The 19,144-nt window shown below is 47.4% G+C and overlaps 8 protein-coding genes across 8 annotated transcripts; 4 read left to right on the top strand and 4 right to left on the bottom strand.

Annotated features, from left to right (window-relative positions):
• Positions 1 to 996: 996 nt before the first annotated feature.
• On the top strand, positions 997 to 4,572 carry F9C07_1666499 (cohesin loading factor-domain-containing protein). Its single transcript, XM_041286414.2, has 6 exons — positions 997 to 2,233; positions 2,308 to 2,418; positions 2,475 to 2,492; positions 2,558 to 2,673; positions 2,724 to 3,376; positions 3,427 to 4,572. The coding sequence occupies exons 1-6, from the start codon at positions 1,229 to 1,231 to the stop codon at positions 4,266 to 4,268; spliced, it is 2,745 nt and encodes a 914-aa protein (XP_041147738.2). The 5' UTR covers positions 997 to 1,228; the 3' UTR covers positions 4,269 to 4,572.
• A 377-nt stretch (positions 4,573 to 4,949) lies between these two features.
• Positions 4,950 to 6,253, bottom strand: F9C07_2108110 (uncharacterized protein; the record flags this gene model as incomplete). Its single annotated transcript, XM_071509035.1, has 3 exons — positions 4,950 to 5,503; positions 5,553 to 6,150; positions 6,215 to 6,253. The coding sequence occupies 3 exons, from the start codon at positions 6,251 to 6,253 to the stop codon at positions 4,950 to 4,952; spliced, it is 1,191 nt and encodes a 396-aa protein (XP_071364441.1).
• Positions 6,254 to 6,702: 449 nt separating this feature from the next.
• On the top strand, positions 6,703 to 9,576 carry F9C07_2259076 (uncharacterized protein; the record flags this gene model as incomplete). The annotated part of the gene is made up of 5 exons (XM_041292969.2): positions 6,703 to 6,768; positions 6,844 to 8,078; positions 8,129 to 8,189; positions 8,240 to 8,387; positions 8,455 to 9,576. 5 exons carry the CDS (start codon positions 6,703 to 6,705, stop codon positions 8,652 to 8,654), a joined length of 1,710 nt encoding a protein of 569 aa, XP_041147739.2. The 3' UTR covers positions 8,655 to 9,576.
• Positions 9,577 to 9,670: 94 nt separating this feature from the next.
• F9C07_6143 (putative centromere protein Cse4) lies at positions 9,671 to 10,275 on the bottom strand (the record flags this gene model as incomplete). Its single annotated transcript, XM_041292984.1, has 2 exons — positions 9,671 to 10,017; positions 10,095 to 10,275. 2 exons carry the CDS (start codon positions 10,273 to 10,275, stop codon positions 9,671 to 9,673), a joined length of 528 nt encoding a protein of 175 aa, XP_041147740.1.
• A 690-nt stretch (positions 10,276 to 10,965) lies between these two features.
• Positions 10,966 to 11,773, top strand: F9C07_6142 (uncharacterized protein; the record flags this gene model as incomplete). Its single annotated transcript, XM_041292970.1, has 2 exons — positions 10,966 to 11,154; positions 11,225 to 11,773. The coding sequence occupies 2 exons, from the start codon at positions 10,966 to 10,968 to the stop codon at positions 11,771 to 11,773; spliced, it is 738 nt and encodes a 245-aa protein (XP_041147741.1).
• Positions 11,774 to 11,881: 108 nt separating this feature from the next.
• Positions 11,882 to 12,205, bottom strand: F9C07_6141 (uncharacterized protein; the record flags this gene model as incomplete). Its single annotated transcript, XM_071511434.1, has 2 exons — positions 11,882 to 11,932; positions 12,074 to 12,205. The coding sequence occupies 2 exons, from the start codon at positions 12,203 to 12,205 to the stop codon at positions 11,882 to 11,884; spliced, it is 183 nt and encodes a 60-aa protein (XP_071364442.1).
• A 3,823-nt stretch (positions 12,206 to 16,028) lies between these two features.
• On the top strand, positions 16,029 to 18,422 carry F9C07_2163700 (nucleotide-diphospho-sugar transferase). The gene is made up of 3 exons (XM_041292971.2): positions 16,029 to 16,997; positions 17,061 to 17,216; positions 17,289 to 18,422. The coding sequence occupies exons 1-3, from the start codon at positions 16,719 to 16,721 to the stop codon at positions 17,928 to 17,930; spliced, it is 1,077 nt and encodes a 358-aa protein (XP_041147742.1). The 5' UTR covers positions 16,029 to 16,718; the 3' UTR covers positions 17,931 to 18,422.
• A 190-nt stretch (positions 18,423 to 18,612) lies between these two features.
• F9C07_6139 (uncharacterized protein) lies at positions 18,613 to 19,058 on the bottom strand (the record flags this gene model as incomplete). The annotated part of the gene is made up of 2 exons (XM_071511433.1): positions 18,613 to 18,670; positions 18,703 to 19,058. The coding sequence occupies 2 exons, from the start codon at positions 19,056 to 19,058 to the stop codon at positions 18,613 to 18,615; spliced, it is 414 nt and encodes a 137-aa protein (XP_071364443.1).
• Positions 19,059 to 19,144: the final 86 nt, after the last annotated feature.

Consider the following 19,144-nt stretch of genomic DNA (forward strand, 5'->3'; position numbering starts at 1 on the left):
AGGAACGTTTTTGCTGGCATACCTGCACTGAAAACTATGGCTCTACACAGTTAAAGATTGGATTGTTTCCGGAGTTAGACGAGAATGGCCAGTTGAAGATCAAAACGGAGTATCAATTATCAACGGGGTCAGGGCAGCTAGGGAAGGAAGAGTTTATCACACCTCGGTTTGGATGCGCACACCGATCAGTTGATCTGTGGCTCTCCAGTGTCTGTCAAACCACAATTTGCCGACTATATGATAGTTTCTGCGCCTCCTGCCAGCGAATATCCGTTTGCAACTCCTGTAATTCTTCGTTGAAATGCCCTCGCAAACAACCTTGTCATATCGACGAAAGTTCCGGAAGAGCCACCTATTTCTTTTGGACTGAGAGATGTCTTGGGGGGGCTTCCCCTATCCCCGATCAAGCATGGGCCGTGCAGAGGATTCATCCGGCAGAGAATACGATCGATGTGGACAACTGCAGCGAGTTATGTCCTTGGACCATCCGCGAACATCCTCCTCTTAATGAACCCCCGTCTCTCGAGATGGACATTTTAGAACCTGGCATGCAGAGCCAGTCAATGAATCAGTTATACGCATCGATTGATATGATCTGAGTGTATGGAACGCAAAGAGAGGAAGGTTGTGTGGGCTATGTCTCGGGAATGGAATGGCGAAGGTGTTGTATAGAGGCGCAATTTTGTGATTTGGTGTTATTGTATGACTCAACATTTCCTTCTCTTTGTTTGGTTTTTCGACTTTATCATGTAATTACTTTTTGTTGGCTTGACTCTTCATGAAGACTATGCTAGAAATCTAGAAATATACATTCTCTGTTTGGAATATATGTAGCAACTTGGAAGTGCTGATCCGGGAGAGGCGCTAATTGATGCCTTGGTCAGTTAGGGGATATATATATATATATGTAATATCGACGATCGTTTCTATATATAGACAGTTGTATATAGACTGGGATATTCGAGAAGGACAACGGATGTATGTATATACTACGTACTCAGTCCGAGAGACTACTAGTAGATAGGGCTTCAGTCTTTGTCTCTAAACTGACCGCCTTGGTGGAGGTTTCTCCGAAGCCGACCTCAAAAGGGAAAAGCGGATTTAATATCGCGATCAAACACCCCCAAATGGTGATAATCAACTTCTACTTCTAAATGAACGAAAGTATAGACTCCGGGAGAAGCAGAGTGCAGCGATCACCACGAAGCATTATCTGCGTCCTGGGGCGATGAGCTATCCACCACCACCACCTCATAACGGCCAATATCCTTCGCAGTACCTGCAGCAGCCTCCTATTCAACCCCAGCAGACCATCCAGCCGCAGCAGCTACTGTACAATAATGCCCACCCGAACGTTTCGCCATATCAATATGGCAAGCCAGTTGTTTATCCTCAGGTCATGATCCCGGCGTATCCCGCCTACGCACACACATATAATCAACAGCCACAACCACAACCACAACCACAGCCTCAACCTCAATCTCAACCTCAACCGCCGCCGCCGCAACCGCAACCGCCGCCGCAACAGCAACCGCCGCAACCTCAATATGTAAACCCATCCGACTTGTTCAACACGCCGCCTCTCCCTTCTATATCGCCTCCCCAATTTAGTCAGAGGTCATCCCAATATGGTGGACAACCGGCGGTCTCTACCGCTGCAGCAAGTAACCTATCCCCTGCAATCACTACCTCCGCCGCAACGCAACCAACGTACTACACTGCTGCTGGCCCAAACCAAGGGAACCAAGTTTATGGCAAGCTCCCACAGGCTACACCAAGTGCTACACCAAGCACAACACCGAAACCTACGCCGAAGCCTACGCCGAAATCCACACCAAAGGTTACACCAAAGACGATGCCCAAGACTACCGCCGCGATTGCACCGAATCCGCCAACTGTTCGACCCCTACCTGTTACCGCAACACCCCCGGCACTGTCACCCAGGCCTGTCCCTCAAGTCTTGATACCAGCTCCCCCCCCGGAAATACAGCAGAAACCCGAACGGCCGCCGTCCAAGAAGCAAGCGCAGCGACAAGCCAGTCAAATGACTCCACAAAAACTAGCAAAGCCTCCCATCGACTATCAGGTCCTGCTCCTGGCGATGGCAGATGAGTATCTCAACGCGGCCCATAGTAACGGAACCATGGTCGCCTTACTGAAACAAGAACTGGAAGTGGAGGAATACTATAAATTGGTCGCGACGGGTCTTGGTTGTTTGGAAGCGGTGTTGAAGGTGTGTGTGAAATTCACTTCGATGACCTAGATCTCAATTACTTCTGACTAACCACTTTCTTTAAATCTTGTTAGAACTGGAGATTACAACCCCGAGTCGAAGCGCTTGTGCGATTAAGGTATGCGCGCATTCTGTTCGAGGAGACGGACAATGATCTCGAAGCGGAGACCGCATTGAGTAAAGGCGTATGTCCAACCTATAGACTCATCATCAAGCCACGCTGCTAACATCATGCCGATAGATTGACTTGTGCGAGCGGGTGAGTCGCTTTGCATTGAACGCTGTATTCTGTTGCTGTTTTCCTGGTTACTTACAATATTGCAGAACCGTATGCTGGACTTAAAATACAGCATGCAACATCTTTTGGCACGGATGCTACACAAGACAAATCCGAAGGCCTCAATGAAAGCTGTGGATGGGATGATCCAGGATGTAGAAGCGTGGGTGATTTCAAGCTTATGATGTATAGGTCGTATGCTGACTAGCATAGATATCGCCACTCTGCCTGGGAGTTTGCATTTCGTTTCCTTCGAGTATCCCTCTCGCTGTCTTCCTCAGCGCACCAGGACTCCGTTGCAGCTCTGCAACACCTGCACAAGATCGCTAACATGGCCAACCGCAATGGTGATAAGGCTGTTTCGGCCATGTCAGCCGTCATCGAGGCCCTTGCACATCTACAACAGGGATCCGGCTTCGACTCCATTGAACAGGCTCAGCGCGCCCTGGCGGTAGCCCGGAGCCACCAGCTTAATGACGAGCTTCGCCATATACCGCAGCTGACGACGCTGGTGCAGATGGTCGATATTTGTTGCAGCCTTCTTGAATATGACATCAATCAGTCGTCACAGAAGTTAAAGAACTTACAAGACCTGATGGACGAGCGGTTGAACGACCCTAACTGGCGTGCTGATGGGTCGTTCTCCATTCCTCTGAGCGGCAAATCGGCAGGGCCGTCGTCAATAGATACGGGGGACATCCTTCAGGTCCAGAATGGCACATTGCTCTTGAGCTTCAATTGGCTACCTCAGCATGACCTTTACGCGCTTTGTTATTTCTTAAGTTCCATCACGCTCAGCTGCAAGAACTCATACGATGGTCGTAAAGCCGAGAAGTTCCTCCAGGAGGGGATACGCATGATACAGGGTACGCGCCACATCAGCTTTGGTTAGGTCAACGCTAACTTCGTCGTAAAGGGAGTTTCAAATCACCTCAGGACATCACCGAATCAATGGTCAATGCGAATAGGCGTGTAGAATGGCGCAGGACGCTGTATTGTAACCTCCTTCTTCAACAAGTGTTCCTTGCCTGTGGCCGCACGGACTGGGACCTCGCCAGCAAAACGCTGAAGGATCTCCGACAAGAAGCGCAAGAGCTTGGCGAGTGCCTACCTGATACCGTTCAATGTCTGATGGAGTACGCTGAGGGTACCATTGCACAAGCAACTGGCGATCTGAAAGCTGCTCTCGACGCTTTTCAATCCCCTCTTCTTTCGTTATCTCCATCGACGAGCAAAACAGCCCGCAATGACCCCCAGCGTGACATTGCACTTCTTGCAGCCCTCAATACCGTTCTCATACTCCGTGATCCAACTCATGCGTCGCACTTTCAGCTCCCCAACATTCTGGCGACCGTTGAATCATTTTGCAAGGGTAGCCCTAACAAATATATCCAAGCAGCTTATTATCTTGTATGCGCTACCGTGCAGACCGAATCAACCATACAAACCAAGCAGTTCCTCCAGCAAGCTCTCCAGTCAGCCACGGCAATCAGCAATAGTCAGATTACTTGCATGACCCTGACCTTCATGAGTTGGAAGTATTTCCGTGGGGTCGTCGGTGAACAAGCTGAAAAGAGCGCGCGAGCAGGTCGTGCAATGGCAAAGAAAGCCAACGACCGACTCTGGGTCAGTGTCACGGACGAGATGCTCGCAGAAACCCTGGAGAGGCAGGGAAAGAATGACGAGGCGAAAGGCGTCCGCGAGGAGGGCCACCGGGTAATGATGGGACTGCCGTCAGCATTGAAAAGGCCCGCCTAGCTCTTGACTCTTGTTATTCCCCTTTACTTGTTTTCTTTGTTATATTGGTGTGACTTTCTGGGTCTAGTATATGATACCATATAGGGTCTGAGGTGTATAGGGTAGAACGGCGCAATCAAGACATAGTAGGCATCATTTCATGGCTCCCTCCATCATGTCGTAGGCATGCTTTCCAAGGAGTAGTTTTATTGATTTTGGCCAAACCGAACCCCTTCAACTTCCAATGAAGAAAGTGATTCATGCCCTTTGCCATTGTCTGTCTGTCAACTGGTGTCTGCTGGGTCACACATTACAGTCTGGACCAGACTATGATTGATCGAGGCCAGGAATCCGTTAATCATTTAAGTAGTAGTAGGGTCTAGGATTAAGACAGGTCCAAAGTTCAATAACTGTAACACAAAGCATATTTCATTTTTACCACCCTAGTTGATGCCCAGCCCTGTGGGAATAGAATACACCGACTACGCAAGTCGCTAGGATTACATGGAGTACATATATCGGCTTGTCTAAGCATATTTTTTTTTTCTTGGAGTTCAGATGATGGTTCTGCGGTAAGATAAAATTTAATGAAGCAGTTACCCATGAATGTGAACACTTTCTCACGTTGTCGCTAACCTCACCAAGAGGCATAACTCCAGTTTGAGATGCGAAAGACGCACGGCACAAGATCAGAATCGCATATCACTCTTTTGTCGTCAGGGAATCAACCTTTGCTTTTAAGTTCGAAGGCAAACTCTCATATCCTTGGATCACAACTACTGCTTTTTGAATGAGAATATCATTTTGCGATCCGGGAACCAAGCGAAACAAGGCCGGATATAAAATTAGAAGGACCACACCAATAGGCGCATTATCCTGCATATTCGCAAACCTTGCCGTCTGTGGGTTAAGCGTGTGGTGAGTATGGGCATCCATGGTTATGAAATTACTCAAATTTCTTTTGTGAAAAACTATAGGCTGGGTCCAATCGAGATCTGGATACCATTCCCAATAGTAGCGTTCCGGCGAACAGCTCAATTTCAGCGCAAGAGCTGCAATTTGTGGTAAGATCTGTTTCTCGAGCCTTCTAAGCTTTTGGTCCCAATCAAACGGTTCCTCAAAGCTAAAGCAGCCGAAAAAACCACGTAGATAACCGGCCAATCCAGAACAGTGTTGAACAATTTTATCCTTGTAAGCCTGAGTTGTAGCGTAAGCCCTCACTGTATCTGATCGCCAGAGGTTAATATTTTCAATATCTATGAAGATAAGCAATCGCCTGTACTCGGTGGGTAAGGGCACGCCAACCTTTTTTCGGTTCCAGCATCGACATCATGTTATAGAGGCGTTCCAGAAGTTCTTGATCCGCTGGCGGTGCGGCGAATACTAGAGATTCGAGTACATGTTCTCGAATAATACCGAAGCTAATCATTGTCAATATCTCAGTTTGTGCATGATCGAATTCTAGCTGAAGCTCTCTCGGAAAGGTAAACATGTTCTTATCAATGCCTCGGCGATGGATGGCATTATCAAGAGTTTCGGTGAAAGACCTTATATCAGGAAATCCCTCCATCCACTCGCAGAGGCTATCGCGTATTACCAAGAAATCCTCGGAAATACTCGCATCACTGACTTGGTAATCAGGCATAGATCTAAATATCCGCGTTTGAAGTTCAACCTCCAACTTCTGGATGCGCTGATGTGCGTTCTCCAACTGTTGTTCCATCTGCTCTATTCTGTAAGCCTGCTGCGAGATGGATCGGCTAACAGAGTCCACCTCCTCGTAAATGCCGGCTGCATGTCGTTCCAATCTTTTCAAAGCACTTTGTGCCGGGCACTTGTTTTGGTTCGAATCTCTTGAAGAGGTAGTGGCTGGCACATTGTCGGCTGAAGAATGATTTTGGCCCTAAAGGACGGTTTATTACCTCAGAGTCCTGGCGGAAGACGTGACGACTGAGGGGTATACATACATCAAAGCCTTTTGTGGTTGAGATACTATTTTCATCCATGTTCTCTCTGTCGTAACGAAAAGGAGTCGAGGGACAAGGAAGGGAAGTATCGTCTGAGTCGAAGAGTATGGAAAGTCTTGAGATTATCAGTGCCTGATGAGCGATGGTTATGTCGACCTGAAGCAATAGCGCTTGTACTGGTTCTGTGAGATGAGGAGTTGGTCAAAACAGGATGTGAGTGTTGTAGTAATGGTTTCCCTGCGATCTATTGTTGTTTGACTACAACCACTTTTTATTCACTTCTATTTTATTAACACTTCACAGCAACTTGTTCTTCCTTTCTCTGTTGATTCCACTACTCTACACCTCCACTTGTTGGTATTTTCAAACTGGTTGTCTTACAACTCACTTTGGCCTCATCAAGCAACTAACACAGACAGTTTCCTGCACTTCGGCATACTCAATCCTGCGCACAGATCCACTGAGAGAAGGTTTCTATTACATACGACATGGGAGACATCTCTTCTGAAAGCAAAATTGTTATAGCTGTGGATTTCGGCACGACCTACTCAGGTGTTGCGTGGGCCTCAGCGAGCAATGCAAGTCATCACTGTCTCTACACTTTGGCCATGTACTGACAACGGTTCAAGCCCGAGAGACATCATGTTATCAATCAGTGGCCGCAGAGTCCTTATACTTCTCTCGGTGGAATGACAAGCGAAAAAGTGCCCACTGAGGTCGCATATGAGTACGGGGAATCTGGTCCGACTTGTTTGTGGGGATTCCAGATTTACGATAGCATGCCCCGTACTCAATGGATCAAGCTTGGATTTGCTGCTGATCAGAAGCTTGGTCTAGCCTCGCGCTTATCCTTCAACTACCATGACTGCCGTCGAATCCCCGAGCCATACCACTCTTCGTGTGAAAGTGTAGCGACAGACTACCTCCGGTGCTTGTATAAGCATATCATCGAGTCCTTGAAGTCCAAGATTGGCTCTTCATTTGACAGCATGAGCCTGGAGTTTATTCTAACTGTTCCAGCAATGTGGCCCGACAAAGCCAAGATGACCACACTTCACTGTGCAGAGAAAGCAGGCTTCGGTGGAAATGGCACAATACGTCTGATCTCCGAGCCCGAAGCCGCTGCAATGCATGCGTTGAATGTGTCCAATCCTCATGGATTAGAAGTTGGCGATACTGTTGTTCTCTGCGATGCGGGAGGTGGTACTGTTGATCTCATAACATTCTCAATCGTTGAACGGGAGCCTAATCTGCGTCTTAAAGAAGAAGCTTCCGGAGATGGTTCACTCTGTGGTAGTACTTTCTTGAATAGGCTGTTTGAAAGGTTCCTAGAGAGCCGGTTATCCTCAGTCCCGGGATGGGGTCGTGATACACTAGACGAAGCAATGCAGCGCTTCGAGATGGTCATAAAGAGAACTTTCTGTGGAGATGTAACCCAGGATTCTATGATACCTGTTCCCGGAATTGCAGATGACAGCGCTGCCCATATTCACCGAGGTCGACTCAGGGTTAGCGGACAGGAGATGGCTGACCTGTTCAAACCAATTTTGGAAGAAATTCATCATTTTGTGGATAACCAAGTGAAGACATCCAAGAAAAGGGTGAAGGCATTATTCTTGGTTGGGGGATTTGGACAAAGTCCGTACCTTCGTAGGTACCTTCGCGATGCTCTTCCTCAAGACATGGAAGTACTGGCTCCAGTTGATGGGTGGACTGCAGTTGTTAGGGGCGCTTTAATGAAGTCTCTCGGGGAGATATCTCCGTTGGCGACCAAAGCCTTAGTTGAGTCACGGGTAGCCAGAAAACATTATGGCATGATCTATCAGACGAAGTATGAGAAAGATATTCATGACCGCAAGAAAAGGTATGTGTAACTATAAGGTTCTAGTTTACCTTCAGAATTAACATTGCTAGATACTGGAGTGATTTCCATGGACATTATCGCATTCAAGTTATGGAATGGTTTATTCAGAAGGTGCGACAATCTGCAAAATGCTGATATAGCAACCACTGATGGACCTCCAGGGAGATGAGATCAAAGAAGCTGAGCCAATTAAGACCACCTGGCATCAACACCGACTGCTTAGCGATGGGAACTTTGACTCCATACATGTTACCCTCTATGAGCTGGATACCCCTGTCGAAAAGAAACCACCTTTGTACTTCGATCGCCGTAAGTTTAGGATCAGAGATTGAGGTGTGAAACTGTGCGGTCTCATCTATTAACTATAGTATGCCAGGTATAAAGAAACACGCCGTTCTAAATCCAAATCTTGATGCAATTGAAAAGGCCCGCATCCCGGTACGTCTTGGCCAAGATGATGAAGAACATTACGAAGTTCATTTTCAAATACATGCAACTTATTTCTCCGCCCATTGTGAATATGCCCTTTGGTATGAGGGTAAGGACCATGGAAGTGTGCGGGTCGACTACGCTTGATGAACCTATCTCTATTTCCTGATCATGCTACTGCTTTTAATTAGTACCAAGTACTCCTTATTCTGATCTGCGTGTCTTTTGGAGACAACCTGAGGGAGGGAAGGAAGAGAAGAGGAGAAGATGTGATGGGAATTTATATGACATCTAGGTTTTCTATCATTGATATGTTATAGCGACATGCATGGTTCAATCGAGTTTGCTGAACCGGACTCTATTCGTGAAACCGTGACAATAATTCTTCGGCGCAAATTCGTTCTCATCTATTGTTGTTTATGTTTTGGAGGGTTTATTTCTTCTCTCTGCCGTTTCATTCTTGTATATCATGCTCTTTCCAAGAGCGCCAGTGCTACTAAAATACTCAATCTAAGATTTTGTGGCATATTCTCTGCTGCCCCCCCTCCCTGCATTGATCTAGTAAGTAGTCATAATTTGACTGGTGGTGACTGAATTTATATCGAATACCTTAATACCAGTTGTGCCTCGAAGGCTTCTTATCTCGATGCCTTGGCCTCTGATTAGTATCCGGCTGAGCGCTACGTATGCAACATAACATATAAATGTTCTGCTAGGGCTCGTATCAATAAAATTAAACTTCATACGTTCAGGTATGCGATGATGAGTTCCCGGGAAGTATACAACCTCTCCTAATCTCCTTCTCAAACGACGAGAAGGAATCCTCTCAGCAGACACCCATGTTCTATTATACACGGATCACATCACACTGACAGACCCTGCGGCCTTGACATGGACAATTAATCACAATGGTGGTCCCAACGTAAACCGAATCAGAAGACCTGCTCTGGACATAACTCCATAACCGACCATACGCCTGCAACCTATAAACCAACCAGCAAGATTCGGGAGGAAATTGCCGTCAGATATACTAGAGGATGCCAAGATTGTAGAAAACCAGACAACAACGGAATTATAGTGATCGAAATTCAAACTCTTCAGGTGCGTTCTCCACCGTATGCTTGTTTCTCTTCCTTAACTGCGTCTCAAGGACAAATGCGCGTTCAGCCTAATCCACCCCAAGCGCCACGGATTCTCCGAGCAAGCTGGATATCTTTCTGCATGATAGTCACTCGCTTCGCGTGTAGAGCACACAGGTTCGTGTCCTCGAATAGATGAACAAGAAAGGCTTCCGCGGCCTCCTGCAGCGCCATGATGGCTTGCGACTGCCAGCGCAATTCGGATCCTACATCTGCGGGGAGTAGATCCAATGCAACTTCGCGCACAAGTCTTGCGAATGGGAGCTTTCGTATAAGGAGGTCATAAGAACGTTGGTATTTGCGGATTTCTTTGAGGGCAACAGTGCCCGGTCTGTAACGGCGATGGCGGCCCTGAGGGGTAGGATCGCCAGCTAGAAATATATCAGTACGATCGGTTCGTAGTTTTAGAGATACCAACTTGATGAAGAAGGATCATAGATACACATACGTTGGACATCTGATTTCCTCGATGCACCAGCCGGTCGCTTCCCCGCTCTGGCACCTCCAGCGGACTTGCGTCCTCGAGTCGAAGGGGACCCTTTTGCAGCTGCGCTTTCTTTTCCGGCACCGTCCGCCTTTGCTCGCGATGCGGCGATTACCTTGCGACCTCCTCCTGTCTTCGGTGGCATGGTGATGACAAGTCTTGCGCGACTAAAATGGGTTATTTTATAGATGTACAGATGAGTCAGTTGGGATGTGAGGGGCAATTGTACAGGTGCGGATTTCCATGCGACCAAGTCGTTGGAGTTCACACACTCCCTTTCAGGTTGTTTGTTTTTGCGACAAGTATATGCAAAAACTCGGAACAAGAACTTTGATTTCTTTTGGGTTAAGGCGCAACCCCTCTGATCACCCAATTGTGGCAGACAACAGCCGTGGAAAAGACCCAGTCTTGTTAGGAGGGGTTCACTGCTCAAGAGAGGTCCACAGGTAGGGAAATTGGGTGGTTGGGAGCACTCGATACTGATAGCTTATGCGCTGCTTCGCCCAGCCTTCCGATTAACGCGTAGCGTGTCTTTTCCCCGCTCAAGCGCGCGGCTGTCGTACAGGAGGCCACGTGATGATAGTGACAGATGCCACCGCCCTGAAAGTGGAAAAGGCCACCTGGAGCTCTTGGTCTCCGCCTTTCATAGTGCCGGGATATATGCTGTCTGTTCCGCAGCCGACCGTTGATCATCTTGATAGCTATCGCTGTCCACATCTTCCTGCCTTCACCCTTCTCGCATTCCTATCTACTGTTTAACACCGCTCGCAATTGTCTTCTAGCGACCACCCTGCAATAGACTGGCGGCCCGCGACTCTAAATAACTTCCGACGTCATGGCCGCCATCTGGGGCAATGGGGGCCAAGCAGGGCAGTTTCCGCTCGAGCAATGGTTCTATGAAATGCCTCCGGTGACGCGCTGGTGGACAGTAGCCACAGTAGCTACATCTGTACTAGTCCAGTGTCATATCTTGACTCCGTTCCAGCTATTTTACAGCTTTCGCGCGGTCTATGTCAAGTCACAGGTATGTATATCACTTGCGAGCTTGGCAGGTTGTATAAAGAGGTGAGCGCAAGACACTGACAGTATCGCAGTACTGGCGACTTCTTACGACATTTCTCTACTTCGGACCCCTTAGTCTAGACCTACTATTCCATGTCTTCTTCTTGCAGCGATACTCGCGCCTTCTCGAAGAATCGTCTGGTCGATCCCCCGCTCGTTTCTCTTGGTTGCTCTTCTACGCCATGGCCTCTCTTCTCCTTCTTTCCCCGTTCCTCTCGCTTCCATTTTTGGGCACAGCCCTTTCCTCCAGCCTGGTGTATATTTGGGGTCGCCGTAACCCTGACACCCGTCTCAGCTTCCTCGGCATCCTGGTTTTCACGGCCCCGTATCTTCCCTGGGTGTTGATGGCTTTCAGCCTGGTGGTCCACGGCATCGTACCCAAAGACGAGATTTGTGGAGTGGTCGTCGGTCATATCTGGTATTTCTTCAATGATGTCTATCCGTCTCTTCATGGCGGCCACCGTCCCCTGGACCCTCCAGGATGGTGGATCCGGCTATTCGAGTCTAGGGCCAGCGCGGGAACCGATACGGCGAACTTGAACCGGGATTTCGCGGCCGCTGCGGCACCTGAAGTCCGATGAAATGTGTAGCACCCTCGGATAAGACTTTGGATCACCAAATTTACATAACGTCCGGCAATGATGGGAGCGCAGTGATCATCTTTGGATTCTTTTGGGTTACACATTGAATTAGTACCAATTGCAATCCCGCCGCATGCATTGGTACACAAGGTATTCCCACTGAAATGGTGTAAATTGGGGAGTTTTGTAACACCTCCACTGTGCTTGACTTCATTTCTTATTCCTTCCTTCCTCGACTGCACGACTTAGGGATTGATGTGCAGCTGACTGGTTTCCTAAAGGCAGGGCCATAGGACCTACAGTGAGACCATCCCACCAACTGTCTAGGACGTTGATATCGCTTGTGGGGAGGTAATTGAAGCGGTTTGGGGGGATACTCAGGGATTGTCTCCATTCGTACGTAATCTGTAATCCATAGAATAGAGCAGTCATCAATGCGCAGTGGTTTGGTGGCACTTATGCACATGAATGATACTGAGAACGTGATACTGTTGCTATTACTGTGCCGAGCCCATTTCTCATACGTTATGTCAGTCCAAGTTGAGGATGCTTGTCAAAGAATGATCAGTTACTCAAAAAGGCAGTCGATTCCGACCTGCATTGGAGTGCCATGGATAGAACTTCATGTGAACCGTGTGCCGACTTCCCTCCCCCGCATCAGGTCCTCCGCAGTGGCCCAATGCTTATACCCTGAGTGACGTCAATTCCTGCTTCTTTCCGTCGTACGAGGCTGTCCATCCATTTCAATATCAAGACTGATAGGCGAGGAACAGCCACCGTTCCAAACTCCATCCCACCCCGCCTTTTGGCTGCCAGGTGGCTTTCCTTGGCTGATGTATTAGGAAGTTATTGATTGGGCGAGACTAGTGCTTTCCTGTTCTCCGGGATACTACCAGGACTGAGCGGGTGCCAGCTTTTGGCTAAACTGCGCCTTCTTAACCCATCTAGGGTTGAGGCGGTGGGGGTGGTTATAGAGAGATTTTCACGTAATATTGTGTGTCCACTGTCTGTAACTACAGAGAAAGTTGATATAGGTACCGTGAATAGGTGCCACGGATCAATAATAAGTGATTATGTTTTTTCCGGGAAGGGAAGAGGAACAATCAAGAAAAGTCTTGAGGCGATCTTTGTGCTGTGAGATTGACGATGGTCGAGCAGATTTCTCAACGTAAAAATGCATCGGTAGTTAGGGTTATTCTTCTCTTTTGGTGGTACCTCTTTTTCAACGACTTGGCGTTATCAATGATATGGGGGTTTACACGTACCGGGATTGTTGGTTGGGGATTCAACTTTCGGACATGGATTTCCTACCCATTGACAATGTACTTGGGCAACGCACAGATTCATGCTCCCAACTTGAAAGTCTTGGATTGGAGACCACTCGACGCCGGAGACTCGTCCTTGGGATAAAAATGAAACACTCTAGAAGATAAAGACCCATGGAGACTAAATGGTTCTGTCCACGCGTCTGACAGTCACCAAAAAGGCCCACTTGGCCAACGAGAATTCGGTGTGATTTGAAGACCGCGGGGGGCGATATCACCGCCTCCTGCATGCGCAATTAATCAAGTGGGTCAATAAAGGACCCAGAAAAGCCCACCGTTGATTCTTTCTGGCGACTATTTGGAACCGATGGTTGGCTGGGCTGAGAGACTGAATGAAAAAAGGAAGGAAAATTAAAAGAAAAAAAAATAGTAGAAGAAAGAAGAAGACTAGGTTACCCTACTCCATACGCCGTACAGTGGATTTCTATCTTATATTAGTAGAATATGTAGAAGAGAAAGAAAGACGAATGGTCAAGTGGAGCAACAAGCATTGTCAACCTGAGATAGAAAGAAACGTCCAACATACTGCTTACTCCGTACTACAGGCAGTACATATATCGAATGCACTATTGGCAGGCAACCCCCCTGTCTCATAGACCGAGCTGACTGCATGAGGCCTACGGTCAAACATCAGTCAAACAGATTTGACGCACCGTCAGGGCTTCGATAAGGAGGCAGTGGTCGTAAGAGGTTTGGCGCATAGAGAGTGGAAACTGTGGAGCAATCGCTGCCACCGATCAATCTGATATCGTTCTGCTGAACCATTCCAGAAAAGAACGGTGAACGGATAAAACACACGAAGATTTCGTACTCGTACCAGCGTACCATTCGTGGTTCCCCCAGCACAGTCCGGTACCTACACTTGTTCTATCCCTACCTAAGCGCTCGTCATGCATGTTCTTTGCGTGGCGTGGTGAAAGTCTCGGCGAATCGGCGAGATTCTCCAACCAGCCCTGGTCGAAGGTGATGAGCCACAGTCTATTCGACCAACGAGACCAGATTTAGATGATGGAATGCTTTCGCCATTCCCACCTTGACGCAATTGCCTTGAGTTAGGAAGTGTTGTTGCCTAGGTATTGATTATTGCGCTATTATCGATCGCACTACGGAGAGGTGATACAGAGTAGGAGTAGCAAGAAGTACGTACGGAGTATGTCGAGTCAAGAGGTACCTTCTGTAATAATAAAGAGCCTGAAAGCTGAGGCAACTGCCGCGAAAGAAATGCGAGAGTGGACCGGTTCTTAAGGTTACTGTTGACGAATGGGTTGTCAACTTGTCACTGATGAATATCCAATAATATCTATTCCATGACCATGGCTTACTGCGCGTATGTTTTCCTAATTTTAGTAAACCCTATTCTGCCTGCAGATGTAGTGTCATACAACTTTGTGACTATAGGGGCGCTGCAGGACGACCTGACTGCTAAAAGTTCCGATTGTGTTGAGGCGCTGAGGGGCATCGTTCTTCAAACTATGGGTACTCCATACCTATGGAACCATTGATGTGGAAATACGATTACGAACGGTCAACTCCGCTAGTAACGGTTACCTTGTCGACTCACCTCGCAGTAGCTACCAAAATGGGGGTTGCGGTGGTGAGAGAAACAATTTTATGTAGTAGTACATAGTACAGACCTCGATACGGATAGAGTCCTGTCGTAGTACTCATCCAAAAAAAAACAAAAAAATTTTAATTTGGCGCTATTGTAGTTTACATTGGTTAACAAGAACTCAAAGGGTAACTATCCCCAACGGATCATATTAAGGGAAGACTGATCAACCTGACGCGGGAAAATTAAGTCTTCTCAACTGTTTGGGTTCGCCGCGGTACGGTCGTCTGTTGCATTTCCTCGGATCAAGGAACAGGCAACAACAATAGAAAAGAAATACATACCTCATCATTACGGAAGTATATGTGCATAGCCATTCTATCCACGAGAGAGAGAGAGAGAGGATATTGGATCAATGGATCTCTTACCCACGTCCCAAAAATAATCGTCCATAAGATCTCACTGGGAGAATTTTGGGACAAATGGTGGTACTGCGTAAGCTTCCTTTTCGGGTATAGAAAACGAAGCGCTAAAAACCAAGACCGTAGCCTTTCTTGGTTAAGGGGGATCATCCATGTTTCTTCTCTTGCATTTTGATTTGTTCCTTTGATGATTTTATTTGGACCCCACATATATACCGCCAATCATGACTAAGCGGGACACACTGATCCTTAACGAGTTGCCAATGATTGGCGTCTCGTCAGAACACAGCAGTTAAAAGGTTAATTAACCCGACATCAGCAGTGGCTTCTGACTGGAACAGGTACCAAGAACGCTCTACCAGTTGGCTTTTGAATTGAGCTGTGGCTCATTCTCGCTACAGTTATTCTCGCCAAGGTCCGCAAGGAGGACTGGTATGAATGACCCAGAGAATCAGTGTGTAAACGAGGAGAGCAAAATGGTTTTTTTTTTATTAATAATTTATTTATGGAGGGGTTCTCATTAGTATTGTCCAAGAAAAATCAAATAATCAAATAAATCAAACTCGGCTAATAGACTTGGTTTCGCCTCTAGTAGTTTTAGGCCTTGGACGGGGCCTGAGGCCGCCCTCTTAAAGTGGCGGAGGCTTAGCCTTGGCTCCAACCTAAACCTTCCCCAAACAAGTCGTGGATGGAGTCTCCACTTGTCCTTTTTTTGCTGTCTCCCCACTCTCCAGAGCCCCCTTATCCTGAACGATCTCCTAGCCTATGATGGGCGCTCTGGTGGCCCCCGTAGTAACCATGGGCCGTTGTTGATGCTTTGCCGCCGCCGCCGACTGTTTCTCCGTGTCTCCTGCTCCTAGCAGATACTGCCCAGAGGCACACTTTCTCCCCCCAAACTAACTGTCACCTGCTACTGCCGCTCATTATTACTAGTTGATGCCTCTGTTTCGTTGCTAGGCGTCGTTCGTTCCTTTTCTTGTCTAATTATCCTTTTTTCTTTTGCTTCAATCAGAAAAAAGACTAACCCTCTTCGTTCCTTTTTTTTTTTTTCTTCTTTTCCTGTTTAATCAATACATTGCTTTTAATTACAATCTGCCTCTCTCTCTGTGCATCGCCCCCATACCTAACCCCCCTCCGCCTCCCTTCCTTACTACTCTTTGGAGGGCTTTGTTCGTTCCTTTAAATTACCATTGTTCCTTTGCTGAGTCGCTCGTGGCCGGAAACGACTTTTTCTTTCACCTTCAGGGAGTCTAACAGAACCGGGAGAGAAGAAAAAGGATAAGGGTTCCTCCATAACTTTCGATTGCGCTTTCTCAACCTTAACGATCACCTTTAGCTGCCATTGTCGTCCAAGAGCACAATCCTCTTGTGGAAGGCTCATGGTTGCGACGTAATTGCTGTTAGGGTTCTCTTTTCCGCACGCTGTACCAGCTTGTTTGCCGGGTTTGGGAAAGAGCAAGCTTTGTTTTTGTCTCAATCCCTTTACGAGCTCTCGACCTCCTTACTAGCTGTTCGACGCGAATTTACGACTGTGGGTTATATCAATTGGTTACTTGTCACCAGAACCCTGGATCATTTGGCCATTGTAGCCTATTCATACCGTTTTAGTTGAGAAGCCGCCGTGATATCGAACGGCTGTTACTTTCACCATGCGGAGAGGCGTCTTGATCTTCCTCGTTGTCAACCTCCTGATTCTATCTTTCCTTGTTCGCAGTGTCTTCACCCTTCTATCATTGCTAGTGGAAGATGCTTCCGCCGATGCAATTCATCGCGCGGAGCTTCCCTCGCCAAATTCCAGTCTGATCGAGCAGCGGCCGCAAGTAATCCCTAAGATCATCCACCAAACCTACAAGAACGAGACAATTCCTGAAGTGTGGAGGGAGGCGCAACAAAGTTGCATTGACTTGCATCCTGACTATGAGTATATTGTATGTGCAATCCCCCTTGGTTATGCTGAGCAATGGCGCATGCTAACCAGCTCTTTCCCTTAGCTTTGGACGAACGAGAAGGCGCGCGAATTCATCGCACATGAATACCCCTGGTTCCTCGCTACCTTTGATGGTTACAAGTATCCTATCCAGCGAGCAGACTCAATCCGATACTTTGTCCTGGCCCACTATGGCGGCACATACATTGACCTTGATGACGTATGTTCACCACGATAGCACTCTTAAGGGACGTACAATGAGAAAATGATGATGCTAATTGAAGTATTTAAGGGCTGCAACCGTCGTTTAGACCCCCTCCTCTCTTACCCTGCTTGGGTACGTCGCACCGCTCCGACAGGCATTTCCAATGATGCGATGGGATCTGTTCCGCAGCACCCGTTCTTCCTTCGGGTGATCGAACTGTTACAGTCGTACGACCGTAGCTGGTTGCTTCCATACATCACAGTGATGTACTCCACTGGACCTCTGTTCCTTTCGGTGATCTGGAAGGAATATATGCAGGAAGCTATGGGCGAATCGTCGCGGGTTCGGATTCTGATGCAGGACGAGTACAACAGGTATTCATGGAGCTTTTTCACCCACCACGTCGGTAATAGCTGGCACGGTAAAGATGCACGCTTGATTTTCTGGATGGGACAGCATTGGATGTTCCTGACGGTGTGCGGCTTTATCCTTGTAGGGTCCGTTGGTTTCTGCCTCTGGTGGGTTTATGGTCGACTGATTTTGTTGGGCTCGAAGTATCGTTATCGGTACACCAAGGTTCCAACATTCATCTCTGTTTCCGGCCTATCCCCTACTCGCAGACCACGGCGCCCGACCCCGACATTGCTGCGCCGTGTCTCTTTTAAAGAGGACGAAGAAACAGGGCCTATCACTGAGACCTCATACGAGCTCTACAGTCGTCGTGATTGAGCGTGTCCGTTTTATATCTGCATTTATATTGCGTTGTCCACATTGAAACACCTTGAAACGACCTATACTATACATTCGAAGTACCTGTCGAGCGTTACTATGTGGGGTACCGCCCCCACTCTACTGTTCTTCTCATTTTTCGCGGAGTGCATGTTATGGAGTTTTGGGATGGGGTTTGACCGGAGCGCTTTGTGCCACTGGTTCCTTTTGAATTTTTTCTTTTTCTTTTTCTTTTTCTTTTCTGTGGCTTGTACATGATTTGGCCAGATGAGTGAGATTTGCACCCGAGAGGCAATCTACGACGTCGCTTACCCGTGTATCATCTGTCTTGATGTTTCGATATACAACCTTGAAACCTGGTTTCTGGACCCCTTCGTTTCTGACTTGTCTGTTTACCATATATTATCTTTTTTTCTATCTCTTTCTTACCCATCGGCCCTTTTCCTTTCTCTTACTTACCCATAGACTTCTTTTTTTTTTTTTTTTTTTTTTTCTCCGCGTTCAATTGGGGTAGACAGATATACATACCAGTCATTCAGTTCCTGACGCCTGGAGCTAGCTTGATTTACTGAGATAAAATAGTAATTGATGGGAGTATGGCGAATGGAAGAACAAGAAAAGATAGTTTGTTGCATGATTCTTTTGGCCAACAATGACAGACAATGATGAATACGGGTTTATTTCAATATACCTGGGAGGATACTACAGGTATTACCGTAGGAGTAGATGGATACTTACACCTATTTACACCGTCGTACTACGGAGTACGAACGACTGGTAGTGCTCCGGGAGGACCCCGAAGGAGCCCCATTGTTTCTCGCGCGCTCCTTGGTCAATACCTCCTGAGCTAAGAGAAAGAAGCTTTGAGACGCGTGTTTCAGCTTGGAATTTGATCTGCCAATAGCCGCCGACTTTCGATGTGCCTCTACATTCAAGGCCCATGCAACGAACGGGACTTTCCACTTCAAGGTTGGGTATCGACATTCCTGTCATGCTACTGGACCAGTGTGAGAATCCTTCGGTATGCTGCCCCTCCACCCTAAGGTATGTCCAAGTAGTATAAAAGGTACCTACGCTCCCTTCATTCTCTCCATCTTCTTCTTCTTCTTCTTCTTCCATCATCTTCATCTTATAACTTCCTCGTTCGTTGCCTGAGTTTGAGAGCGATCTTTCTTTTTGTGTATGATATCAGTGCAGGATCACGATATCTTACT

The sequence above is a fragment of the Aspergillus flavus genome, chromosome 5 (genome assembly GCF_009017415.1).
Source record: "Aspergillus flavus chromosome 5, complete sequence".
Classification (NCBI taxonomy): domain Eukaryota; kingdom Fungi; phylum Ascomycota; class Eurotiomycetes; order Eurotiales; family Aspergillaceae; genus Aspergillus; species Aspergillus flavus.

Bases quoted from the DNA above. Each gene is read 5' to 3' on its own strand.
- F9C07_1666499 (XM_041286414.2), top strand. From the start codon at position 1,229: ATGAGCTATCCACCACCACCACCTCATAACGGCCAATATCCTTCGCAG. The intron at 2,674-2,723 runs GTGGGTGATTTC...TGACTAGCATAG, and splicing joins ATGATCCAGGATGTAGAAGC to ATATCGCCACTCTGCCTGGG. The intron at 3,377-3,426 runs GTACGCGCCACA...TTCGTCGTAAAG, and splicing joins GGGGATACGCATGATACAGG to GGAGTTTCAAATCACCTCAG.
- F9C07_2163700 (XM_041292971.2), top strand. From the start codon at position 16,719: ATGCGGAGAGGCGTCTTGATCTTCCTCGTTGTCAACCTCCTGATTCTA. The intron at 16,998-17,060 runs GTATGTGCAATC...TCTTTCCCTTAG, and splicing joins ATCCTGACTATGAGTATATT to CTTTGGACGAACGAGAAGGC. The intron at 17,217-17,288 runs GTATGTTCACCA...GAAGTATTTAAG, and splicing joins CATACATTGACCTTGATGAC to GGCTGCAACCGTCGTTTAGA.